The 13421-nt window shown below is 41.8% G+C and overlaps 1 protein-coding gene across 1 annotated transcript in view; it reads right to left on the bottom strand.

Moving 5' to 3' along the window:
- GRM7 (glutamate receptor, metabotropic 7) overlaps positions 1 to 13421 on the bottom strand; it is a gene marked incomplete at its 5' end in the record, with an annotated part of 133395 nt that overhangs the window by 47750 nt on the left and 72224 nt on the right. The window contains one exon of the mRNA XM_010161906.1: positions 245 to 385. Within this exon, the coding sequence (XP_010160208.1) occupies positions 245 to 385 (141 nt within the window). The remainder of the gene's footprint in view (positions 1 to 244; positions 386 to 13421) is intronic.

The raw sequence follows: 13421 nt of genomic DNA, 5'->3' as shown, positions 1-13421 counted from the left end.
TGATTTACCTGCTGAATGGACAGCCAGAAAAAGGAAGAAATAGAAGAATGTATTCTTTCAGTCTTTCCATCTAATTCTCTTGTCTTGCAAGGCTGATGCCGCTGTTCCATTTTCTGTACAACCTACAAAAATTCAATTTATTTTTTCAATCTGTCTCCAGGCAAGCTTCCTTACATCAGCTGTACAGTCATTCCACTGCAGCCCGTGTCCAGCAGCACGAGGAGGGTGAAGTAAATGAAGTTACCTGTGCATTTACGGTCTGTGTCTTCCTTCTTTGACCCGCTGATGGTTAACTTGCAGTTGAAGTTCTCCTCCCAGTACTCTGCAAACCACACATTCCTTCTGTTGTTCTCCAGGGTACGTGAGGTAAAATAGGCATCGAAACCTGGAGAAGGACACAGGTAGAAAACAGAAGTCTAGATCATACTACATGGGAAGTACCGCAGGCTGAAAAACAAATACTCTTGTCTTCTTCAATATCCATCACACGTTCGCATCTCTATCCACACAAGATGACTGTGGAGGGAAAGGAAACCTGTTGCATGTTTTATCTGATCAGGTGCATCGTGCAAGTAAATTACTCTGCTACTAAATGTGAGGCATAAAGCCTGGTAAAATATATGTAAACCAGAGATTAATATTAAAAAAAAAAGACATTATAAGGAAAACACATGGATTAGATATGTATTAATAAGGAATGAAAATAAGTGATATGGTGCAGCTGACACAAGGCTGAGCTCAATACAGCTAATTCTGTAATTAACCTCTCCAGACCTCCAGAGATGGCAGTTTCATCTAAACTGGCCATTATCAGTACATTTCATTGTTTTTGTTGCATGTATTTTCCCCTTAATTTCCTTTCACAAACATATAGATAGAGAGCAAAACTTCTAAGAGGTAACTGTGAGTCACCGTGATTTACCAGGCACTTGGATTAGACATCTTGAAGCGGGGGGGAGGCAGGTTTCATTCCTTAGACCCGTGAGATTCAGTTTGTTACTGAAGCCACGTCATTACAGACAGTTTGCAGAGCTGCAAGAGTAAGCATACAGCTCCAGAATTAAAATAATGGGGAGAAAATATTTATAGTTTTTAACAGCTGAGTTGAAGGGCAGTAAAGGTATCTGAAGCACTTGAGTCGTCTTTTTTATTCACTGAAAGAAACCACTTAACAGCTATTGAATAGCCGTGTGGCAGGAACTAGTTTATAGTTTTCATACGTCTCTACTTTCCCAGTAAGCAATAGTAACGTTAGAACAAAAGGAACATGACATTAGTAACTACCCCGGGCACTACTGCTTCATTCTTCCAGCCATTATTCTCTTCCAAAGTTGAGACAACTCCTTAGAGCCTGAAGAAACCTTTGTGCATACAAATAATTTCAAATCGATGGACAGATATCCCACGTACTCGCACGATGGCAGAAGTCTGACTTTCGTTACTGTAGTGACTACAGCTCCCATGAGAGCATGGTGTGACCACAGACTTGAGTGGTCATGGGTCAGTGGCTCAGGCACCAGTCCCAGACCCGGCGAAGCTGCTACCCACAGACACGGGTGGGTCCTCAGAAGGAGGGATAAGCAGAGATCACCACCCTCCCGCAACGTTCTATTTATGCCTGTCCTCGCATACCTTTGGGTTTGCTTGGGAAACAAAAGATTTGTATGAAGACAAATGTATTAGTGCATATCTATGTGCTCGTACACAGTCTTTTGTCTCTTTTTCTTGTCTCTTTCTTTTTGTAGCAAACAGAAGCTGTATTCTCTCATCTGTTCAGAAGGAAGAATACATGGAGTGACACAGCCAAGTATTCTTGGCATGTAACACGGAAAAGGTTTATCACCTCTGCACCAGAGGTGCCAGGAAACAGGCAATCCTCATTCCACCCCTTTGGCCAGGCTACAAACTCCTGGCAGCTGAAATCCCTGCTTAGTTTTACATGCTTTCCCAAATCTGACAGTCCCCATGAAGTAAGGGGACGGTTCCCATTCTCTTCAGAGCTCTGTATCAGTCTTATAACCACCATATTCAAATAGCAGGATGTGCACCACCTTTACTAGTGCCAAGTAGTTTCCCTAAGTCTTTCTAGTTATCCATCTTTAACCTGCAGTGAGCAATATCAGAGCTTTTGCTTTCAGAGACAGTTTAGATTCAGTATTTTTTCACATAAACTTCCAGAACTGCCATCCCAGTTCAAATTCAGGTTACAAAAGAGTTTTTCCTTTTACTAAGAAGGTTGTTGAGGTATTCAGACTATGCAAATCTGAAACTTGGATAAAGCAGATCAGTTGTAAAGAGGACTTGAAAAATGCTGGCTGCACACTGAGAAGCTCAGAAGTAAATTATCTGGCATCCAAAAATTGCAAATCCATGGAAGATTCAAATCTCAGGATATCTATTTGGTCCCTTTTACTTGGTTTTACAGCTTGTACTAGCATTGCAGAAGAGGGTGCAAACATAGAAGCAGCAAGCTCTTACACATACTAAGCCATCTCTCTATATTGCATGACCACATGGTGCCTTTTGATTTTGCAGTTAGAAATGACAGTAAATACATATTCTATTGAAAAAGAGAAAAAAGTTCTTTGCACCATAGCCAACAATTTATCTCACTGAAATAGGTGGGTAAATTGACTCAATCTGGCATTCCACACAATGAAATTGATTCAGAGGAAAAACATATGGCATCGTTAAATTAGCATAGCAATCCATCCACTACGGGATAAAAATAGACAGCATGTAAACAGATGTTGTCAAATAAGAAAGAAGATTAGGAGTGGGGTCAGTCTTTCTCCTTGTATTACCTTTGTGTACTACTGACCCAACTATAATACATATTTTCATAATTCTGAGTCTACTGTTCATGACTTGCATCCCAAGCCCACTGCTTATAAGACACAAATGTATATGTACTCCAAAAATCAAACTAGAAAAACAAGTATTGGGGTCTTCCAGAAACAGCCTGAAAGCAAATTAGTTTTACCTGCAGCCTCACTAGAAAATATGCGTAGGTCTCTCCTGCAAAAACTACATCAGGACGCTTCAGAATGATGACAAACCCTGAGAAACAAGCCATACCAGCTCAACGACGTGCTTTCTAGATGGAAGCCGGCACCTGAAAGGCTGAAACCAAATCATGGAAACCTACAGGCAAAATACCAGAATGGGATAGGAGAAAACCTCAGTAGTTAATTTAAGTACTATGCAAAATTCTCTACGCTGAATATTTGAGTAAATTTCATATACTCACTATGGCTTGTCACACCCTTAACAATGTTTTTGCAGCCTGAAATCTTTACAGAATAAAACTGCAAGAAGCTGCAGGAAAAGAGCCAACCTGTGATGGAAGAAACCCCTGATCCCCTCCTGCTGTATTTATGCTAAGGCAGGAACCTCATCTGGGTTTGAGGGAAATCACTTAGTAAAACTCCGCTGCCACAGCTGTGGACAAATTAATCAATGAAAAATTGGTGACTTATGAATGTTTTTATGAATGATCTCTATAACGGATGGCACGATGTCAACCCCTCTAAGCTGAAATTTCCTAAGGAAAATATTCATGTGGATGGATCACAAGAAAACATAGAAAATACTCTCAGATTTTAGGTACATACAAGCTAAACCTGTCTTTCTGTAAACCTATGTGTATTTGTTTTACTCATAATTAAAAGAGCATTTCAAAGGGGATATTCAGTCGTAAGATCTGCAATATATATGGCTCAGAAAGCAAAACAGTATACCTTACCAATGTGCCAAACTAACTGACCTCTGGGAAAAGTGCTCTATAACTTAATAAGATAAAAATCAATAAGTCTTGATAAAACTGTAATAGAATTCCATAAGAATTACTCTAAACCTTTACAGATTTAATAACAAATAACAACTTTCTCATTGATTTTTCTAAGGGTCCCTCTGCATTCTCAAGAAGGAATATAGATCCCTAATAAAGAGCGTACATTTTTTATCATTATTTTCTATTGATCAAGACAAGCAGGCAAGTGACTGACTGACAGAGGGATGGAGTTAAGTAGCAGGGCAAATTTCTACTAATTCCTTAGCATGTAGAAGTACTGTGCACCCACTGGCTGGTTCTGGCTGCATTGCAGATCACAGCACTACTGCTCCCAGTAGCCACAGCCCTGGAGACCTCCAGGAAGGCAGCCCCTTTGCAAACTGCCCTCCATCCCTATGTACTTAGGGCCAAGAAAATTCCCCCATAGGCAGTAATGAGTAATTGTAAAGAGTCCTACATAGTTTTTGGAACCAGGCCAGGAGTGTGCTCCCCAGCACCATTTTTTATGTGATAAATATTCACAACTTTCACACAAAGTGCTGGCACATGTGCAAAGCTGGGGTATGATACACCGGAGGAGAAAACACAGGATGCTTCCAATCATCTGGTGCAAACAGGTGCACCTCCACTGAATTAATGGAACTGTGCCAGTTCACAGTAGAGGAGATTTTCATCCAATTTAAAGATTAGTAAAGAATGTACAGTGGAATCTCACTGCTCCCAGAATGGGTGCGTGTGGGTCTGTTTTTCCCCTGTATCATTCCTAAGAACACTGTCAGAGAAGTTGTCACAGTTGTCTGAAATGCACTGGCTGAATTAAATACACACCACACGTTGCACTGTGATTTGAGCCAACAAATTACCACCTTTTCATTTTTTTTCTCACCATTATTTTCACAAGGGTAATTGTGCTAGATGGACTTTAAAGCAACTTTTAAAAAAAGAAATTGAAAAATACATTTTTCCTCTAGGTTAAGAGAAAATGGGACCAATTTAAAGATGTTACTGTTTTTAAACTTCACATTAGATGCATGGCTAAGTAGTAAAGCCAAACCTAAATATTAAATTTTCAGCAAGACCTGATCATTTCCTTCTGTGGTGATATTGCCCCCATGCAGCCAACCTTGGCAGAGGACTCTAGGAAATCCGACAAGGAGTTTCACAATTTTAATTCCTATTAAAGGACAGTTTGTCCAATAAAGTAGTTACATATCTATATTATATTTTGAACACTAATCATAAGGCTATGATGGGTCTATGCGAAGATTAGTGCCATGTAAATATTGTGAGATAGAGCATAAGGATTTATGTCACCTGAGTGTATGTAATTCTCATGAAGATATGAGCACAAGCACCTGCTGAGGAACCCCACAAAGCACAGTCAGGCAAAAGGTTTACAAGCCCCTGGGCAGTTGTGTGTGGTGATGGGCTGCTCCTTTCCTCAAGAGGCAAACAAAAAATGGTCTGTGAATAAGGAGCTTTTGCACTTGTCCCACTGCTGATCACACATGAAAAAAAATGTGGTTACACACTGCAAAATACAGTGTGTCACCTTGGCAGGTTGGTGTAGAGGAAAGGAACTCTTGGTATCACGGGAGGATTAACATGAGCAACATTAGGTCACTTTTCACCAGACTCAGACTGACTGGAATTTGTTAACTCCTGGAAAAAGCCAAAGCATGCAATTGTCTCAAAAACATAAAAAACACACACTCTGTCTTAAATCTCTTGTCAGGCAGGACTGTATCTACAGTTACCACAAACCACAAAGCTGTTCTGCAAACACAATCCATCCTACCAAAGTTAGTGGGTTTGAGTCCGAGGGATATCTTAAATGCATATCTAATTTTAGATATTTTTTTTTTAATTAATACAATTCAAAAACATTGAAGTTGAAATACAGGTAAATGTGTTCTCTATAATGACAGACTTAAGCCTGTGCTTAAGCTCCATTTTTTGAACTGAAGACTTTAAGACATGCCTACTGCTGAACATAAGAGTTTTGGGTTCTGGGGCTCGGGGCATTAGAGGACCCAACCAAAAAAAGCTGGATGCTTAAATGTAAAAGTAGAAATAATCACTTCTTAAGTCTTGTACACAGCCAAGTACTACACTTGTATGAAAAGATTTAGCAATTTCCCAATGTTCCCCATATATCATACTTAAGAAAATCACTTTTTTCAGCAAATACCTCTAAGAGATATAGATAGTTATTTTATGAGATTTTACAAATTAAAATAAATCTCTTATTACATTAAATCACTGTGATTTGATTAAATCATTATTCTTACACATAGAGAGATGATACCACCTAATGGGTTCATTTATTTTCCACCCCACGATTAATATATAAATTAACTACATAGCAATGAAACAGATTAAAAAAAAAAAAAAATGAGGGGGTTAGTAGAGGAACTGGGCCCAATCCCAAGCACCACAGAGGACTGGTCAAGTCCAGGTGAGGGGAACTTGGTTGTGATGCCACCAAAACCTGAGCACTGTTGGTTGCTTCCCTGCTTAGCCCAGCGATGTTGCCAGCTGCGGCACTCCTCTGATCAGGATAGGGGTTATCAGCAGTGCTTAAGTGATTGAAATTAGAAATTATGGGGGAAGACCGGAGCATGTCATCCCCAGCTGGCTGGAGTCAGGCTCCGCTTGTCTGGGCATTTCATTTGGCACTGTTTAGGGTCAGTCCGTTTGAGGGAGAGATGCAGAGCATCCAGCATTGCCCCAGGACCCTTGCAGTGCTCCAACCTCCCTGCCGCTGCAAAACCCCTCAGGAGCCCTCCTGGACCAGGGTATCGCTACGGAAGGAGGATGTCATGGTGCCAGGAACACTGAGAAGAGCAGCTCGATTATCAGCCAGAAAACGAGGCTTGCTGACTTGTGGCTGCTTTGTACACCCAGCCCCCTCTACCTGCCACCCCCTCCCCCTCAAAATTATTTATTTCTAACATTAATCTCACATCTCTCCTTCCATTTGATGTTACACGTTGCCCATTTTCTGCCTGAAAGCATAATGCTCAGCTTCTCTGGCAGAGAGGGCCAAGGGAATTATACGTGCTTGGGAGGACAAACCAGGCTCCAAGACTAATGATGTGGTTTGCCATGGTCAGCTGCAGTACGGAGTGGGGAAAAAAGGCAGGTTTGCAGAGGAGACATTTATCACGGGGAAGGCGTCAGGCACACACTGACAGGGAAAGGACAGGCTGCAGATGAGAAAGTGTGCAGGGGGTAGGCAGGTCCCCAAAAAAAGGGCAGTTCCCTAGGAAAAGAGAAAGTAAAACAGGGCATCCAACACTGAACTACCTCCAGTGAAACCAGCAGCAGCCAAGTGAAGTTTCCAGTACCTCAGGAGGTGAACTGCAGGCGGCTTGTGAATATCCACAGTGACAACGTGCTGTGGTGTGGTTAAAGCAGGTGTTTTTTTAAGAGAGACTTATGTCACTTCTTATTTCCCAAACCACTGGCAGACACTGTGAACTATCTATTTCATGTGTCAACAGTGACTTTGAGGGCTTTGGGGTTATTTAGTATGGAAAATAATTAAGCCCAATTAAAACACAAAGTTGTTGACCTACTGCATTTCTCATGTGCCTAAAGTGTTTTCATTCCCCGCCCATGTGGTTTACCAGCAAACACGACATATTGACCCAATTTCTTACAAGTAGTGATTTCATCAGTTTACAATATTTTTATTCTTCTCTATTTTGTCCAAAGTATGTCCACATTAATGATTGCTAGTTGTCCAAATTTAATTTACCTAGCCAGTCATATCATCGCTTACTTTGATTACTGATGCCAAATGAGGTGAAAGCAGCTACTCAAATACTTTCTTGATTTTCCTAGCATTCAGGCTAAAATAGTTTAATTTACTGGCATTACATCCAGGAGAAAAGCACTTAATGTGGAATGCTAAGATCAATTCTAAGAAAGCTAGTCTTTTTCCAGATTTTATTATGTTGCCCAAGCCACACACTACGTAGTATTATGGAGTGGTTAATGGCACTCTACAGGTATTTTCTTGACCTTCTTACTGAATAAAAAAAGCCATAATATTAAGTGATTTTATTAACTTCCTTCACACCATAAAAATGCTTGCTTTTTTTTTTTTAATAGTTGCCAATAAGAACAGTGAAAAAAGGTATTTTAGCTGATGACTTTTTATAAATATATATGACACAAAAAGGCATATACAAAGGAAATTTAGCTTTCCATACTTAGGGCAAATCCAGGATTTTAAGCTATAAAGCTTCTATTATGGAAATAGATACATATTGGCGAAGTATCATCGTTATCCCTTTTATAAAATTATACAGCTGCTACGGCAATGAGATCATGACCTGGGTGGTGTGGAGCCAGTGCTGCAATGGAAAGGTTAATTGTATTGTTATTCATTATTCTACACTTTATTGCCCCCAGGCACTTTTTGCTTTCACAGAGCTCCCATTTATATCAATATAAACAGTTAGTAGAAAACCCTAAATTTATTTCTCCTATTTGTTATTTTTATTGTCATACCAGATAGAGGCCTCAGCTGAGGATGATTTTCCTGTTGCAGCAGGCACTGGACATACACATCAAGGAGTCCATCTCCATCCCCAGTTTCTCTTGCTGCTACGACATTCTGAATGGTCTCAGGCACATCCTCTTACCAGAGCAGGAGGCTGATGTTCTAACCCAGAGGGACTCACCGTTTTTTTTATGAACAACAAAAAGGCCAAATTCATGACTTGGAGTATTGAGAGTGTTGTTACAGGGCAGAAGATGAAGTTTGTGCTCCTCTTCCCCTGAAGAACTGCAGAGTTCATAATGCATAAGACTTTTGCATTTTCACCCACAGAGGGACTTTCTGGGTTGACACTGGTATAAGTCACCTGGGTTGCTTAATGCATACCGTGCTCTCCTTTCAGCTGAATACTCCACTTCTTATTCAAATAACTCCTGCCATTGGAATGAATAATTTTTTATGAATTGCAATATGCAGAGTCCCAGCCAAGGGAGAAATGCCGCTCACATAAGCTTAATCTTGTGAGTGAGGATCTGTATCTGCTCTAAAGATTATCACCAAAATCAGGCCAAACAGAACAGATTTAAAAATACATCCTGAAGCAGAATGTCTCTCCCACTAATTCATCCTTCCCTGCTACCCAGTTATTGGAAAGAGACTATATGTTTTGCCAGGACCTTATGCATGAAGTACTCTTTTCCCCTCATATCTGAAGACAGCTGTTGCTTTACTGAAAAATAGATCACCTTCTGCATTCATCTCATCTGGCAGCAGTAAAAATTAAGCAGTTAAACAGTGTCACCCAGGGACATGGAGCAAAGCGATGGCAAGTCAGCAACACAGGTCAGGATGCAGAGCACCCTTTCCTATTAATAATACTTACCCTTCAAATTCTGAGATTTCATCTTTTAATTTGCAATTAACTATTTAACTAAGTCCCTTTGTATACATTGATGTCTTCTTCCCACCAGCTTTGAGTTCTTCCTTTCCACCTTTTTAACTAAATGGGAGAAGCTGCTCCGCAGATGGCCTGTTTCATTTTAATAATGCAGAGCAGTAAAATCAGAGAGATACAGAAGGTCTAAATGAAGAACATGAGAGTGGTTTTCTTCCCTTTGATAGCAGCAACAGACAAAACGCACATTGCGTATCCTTAAAAGCATTTAAACTCAAGTCATCTGCTTGCATAATTTAAAATGAGGATGAAAATACAGAAATTCCTCTACACTGTAACACAGCAACCGGAGTAACCCCTGAAGATGCTCAACAGGTTAAAATTAATACCAATAAAAATTGAAAATCCATCAGCACACATAATATGCATGCCAAAATAAATGTATTAGAAGGTCAGAGCTGTCCATGGAGGTGCAGCTGGGTCACTGCCCGGTGCTGCTGAGAACGGCTGAGGTTAGGCAGCATCCCTGACCTCTCGGATGACTGCACCGCCATACACATGCTCTAATTCAGCAGACAAGCCAAGAACAGGACTGACAGCGATGATACACAAAAGGTAATTTTCCATCCTCCTGTGATAAACGACCTAAATTCTGAGTCGTAAAGTAATAAATAACCTCGGCGGTCATCAACGCGCTCCCCCGGCTGTGCTGTTCTGGCACATGTACTCAAAATCAACTTGCAAAACCCAAATCTGCGCTCAGTTGCATTGTTATACCTCCCCAGCAAACAAAACATGAAAGAAAATCAAAGCCCGTCCTCCTCCTGCCTGTGGTGGGAGTGGGAGGACAAGGCGAGACACGTACCGATGGAGGCCGGGACGTTCCTGGCTCCTGCCACGCAGGAAGGGAGCAGAGGGGCAGCTCCTGCCCTGCCACGCACAGGGAGGCCGCAGCCCAAGCCCCAGGCTGCAGAATTCATGGGTTTTCAGATATTATTTCTGTATACTGCATTCAATTCCTTCAATGCACAGTGTTAATTTTCTTTCTTTCTCTGTATATACTTGCCTGTGCCTTGCCGAAGCGTTACCATGTCAACAGGAATAATTACAGCATGTGGAAATGTATTTGTGCACCCTAAAACTTACATGCGTGCTCACAGGCCCATACATACACACACACAGCCCCCAAACCACACATCCAGAGTTGCCACATTTTTTTTTTTTTTTACTGCTGACAAGGTAACCCTGGCTACATGAAAGTAACAGCTCTTTCAAAATGCTATTTAACAAGATGCTTCCAAACAAAACCTTTCTATGATTCTATGCATCTTTTGTCTGCAGAGCCACCGTTTGAACGGCCCGGAGGGCAAAGGCGCAAGCAGCGGATAAGCTGGCACGAGAGCGTGCACACGCAGCGCCAGGGGATTCAGTATCATTGGCTGTGCACAGCAAAGGCACGTCTCAGTTTAAACCACTATATATGCCACCAATCTTATTTTCAAATTCCTCTTGAGATAAACTCCTTAAGAAAATATTACCTGAAAATGCCATTGCATTCTTCCCTTCTTTTTTTTTCTTGAAGTCTTAAAAAAAATTACTTCCTTGATTTTTGACAACTGATTTCTTGGTTATAAGGTGGCTTTATGAATGCCAGCCAGCACATGCCAGGACACAAGACAGAGCAATACAGTTACTGTTCTCTCCCTCTCTCCAGTATTCTGAGCTGAGGCTGCTAACACAAAGTTTCAGCTTCCACCCCAACTGTGCGCATTAATCACACCAACCATGAGGTGTTACCCAGAACAAGTGCTCAGAATTGTACGTGAAAAGACAAAGGTAAAGATAAAGGGGGTGATTTCTGAGGCTGGGGGATAAGCTACAATCACTTGGGCTGGCCTCAGTGCCCTTGAGTCCTGCACAGGAACGCCTGCATCGCCCCAAGTGCTTGTCATTGAAATTCCCTCCAGCTTTAGGGAAAGCAAAAAGTTTCCAATTTGATTTAAGTATTTCAGGAGCAGGCTATCCTTTAGACACCTATTCCTCAACCTCTCATCACCTCTATATTTTTCCTCTCCCCACCCCACACCAGGATCAGCATCCCATTTGGGATCTTGGCCAGACCCACACATGCAGTGTGGCAGGCCAGTGCCCTCTGCCAGTTCCTGACTCAGTTCCTCTCCTCATTTTCCTGTGCTTCCAATGTGCACTCAAGAAGCCAGTAGGCTGCAGTGATGGCACTTGGAGAGACCCGAGCCTTATTCCAAACAAACAGGAGACGTGTCTTCTGGGAAGACAAATATCTGACAGTAACTCTCCCATCTGCTGCAGTGATGCCAAATCCCATGCGTCTCCCTGCCCTGCCCGGACGCTGAGCACGAGCCAGAGCAGAGCTGCTGGAGATGGGGCAGCAGCCTGAGCCAGCAACTGGCAGAGGCTCTTCCAAACTCGGCAGAGTCAGGGGACCTCTTGCATCAGACATGCCTTAGCAGAGATGTGTAATACAGTCTAAGCATAAGGAAACTTTTAAACGGCTCTCAAGTTGCAAGATAATTTGTATTCCCCTCTCTTCATACCAACACATTAACCAAATACATTATTTCCATAATGAGGAGATGAACATCTGTGTGGCTTCCCAAAATTTCAAGTGGCAATACTCGAGACAAGTATTCTCTCTTTGGGAATTGACACATCAGCATTTTAAATAATTGCCAAAGCTAAAAACATAATTTAAATTCTAAGGATACATTAAAGAAAGAGTTCAGGTGCGATTTAACTTTTTAAAAATTTTTTTGTCTTAAATAAAGCACACCGATTTAATTCCACAAATTAAAGTTGGTACAGTATTGTATTAAACTTACTACTTGGCCCTCTGTGAGTGAGGTGCTTAATGCAAACTTAGAGTATGAGAAACATAAATATCAGAAGTAATATTATGTTATGGAAAATTACTGCAAGTTGGAGGTGACTTTCTAAGTGCTCTGGTTCACATGCTCCCATGGCACAGCAGAGTGGTCCACAGCCCCTGCGAGCTGAATGCTGTCTCACTAGGCAGAAAACCCACGCCATCAGCCAGGTGCAGAGATGTGCTCCCAGCTAACCTGGCTTAATTTCTTCTTAGCTTTTGACCAATAAATCCACTAAATCTAACACACACATACCCCAAAACGACAAAACCCAACAAACTTTGCAAAGAGGCTACTTCACCACCTAGAGTCTGACTTCAGTGATCGCTTATGGTGGCTGGAAAGTCTCAGAAGCCATTTTCAGCCACAAACAACATACATTCATGAGTGCCCCTCACCCCCTCTGTGTGAGAAGGAGGGTGATTTATTTCCACAATACCCCCATCATTTTCCTGTTGTCCTTGACTCTTTTACTCAGCAGCAGGCTGTAACCATCACAGAACCATAAACATTACAAACCAAGGGATGAAGGCAGAGAACAAAGAGGCTCTACCCATGTAAATATCTTTAGCAACAAAGCCTGTGTGGCAGGCTCAGCACACCTACGTGGAAGAACAGAAGGGATGTCAATAACTTCCAGATGTCATTAGCAACTCCTTCCTTTAGATACTAAAATATTTTTCTTTGGAAATTTATACTACGTGAAGTGGTAATTAAACTGAGAAACACAGAAACTTGAAAACAAAGATGTCATGGTTTAGGCCCAGCTGGCAACTCAACACCATGCAGCTGCTCACTCACTCCTTTTCATGGTGGGATGGGGTGGAGAAAATATCATAAAAAGCTAATGGATTGAGACAAGGACAGGGAGGGGTCACTCACCAGTTATGGGGATAGGCAAAACAGACTCGACTTGGGGAAGAAAAACCAATTTAGTTTGTTACCAATCAAATCAGAGTAGAATAATGAGAGACAAAACCAGATCTTAACAACCCCACACCCTGGTCTCAGCTTTGCCCCCCATTTCTCTACCTCCTCACCTTGAGTGGCACAGAAGGATGGTGAATGGGGGTTGTGGTCAGTCCATCACACATTGCCTCCTGCGATCACAGCTGCCTGCTGCAGCATGGGGTCCTCCCCAGGCTTCAGGGGAGGTCTTTGTTCCCATGACCCTCCATGGCTGCAGGGCACAGCCTTCCCTCTCACCATAGGTTGCAGAGAAATCTCTGCTGTGGGTACCTCCACCCACCTTGTATCTATCTTTGTGTCTCTCCCACATCCCACTCCTCTTTCCACTGCAGATTTTTTTTTTTTCTCCCC

The sequence above is a fragment of the Eurypyga helias genome, unplaced genomic scaffold, assembly GCF_000690775.1.
Source record: "Eurypyga helias isolate BGI_N326 unplaced genomic scaffold, ASM69077v1 scaffold9092, whole genome shotgun sequence".
NCBI classification, from domain to species: domain Eukaryota; kingdom Metazoa; phylum Chordata; class Aves; order Eurypygiformes; family Eurypygidae; genus Eurypyga; species Eurypyga helias.
The sequence above is the reverse complement of the archived record's forward strand: the minus strand, read 5'-3'. Positions and strand labels throughout refer to the sequence as shown.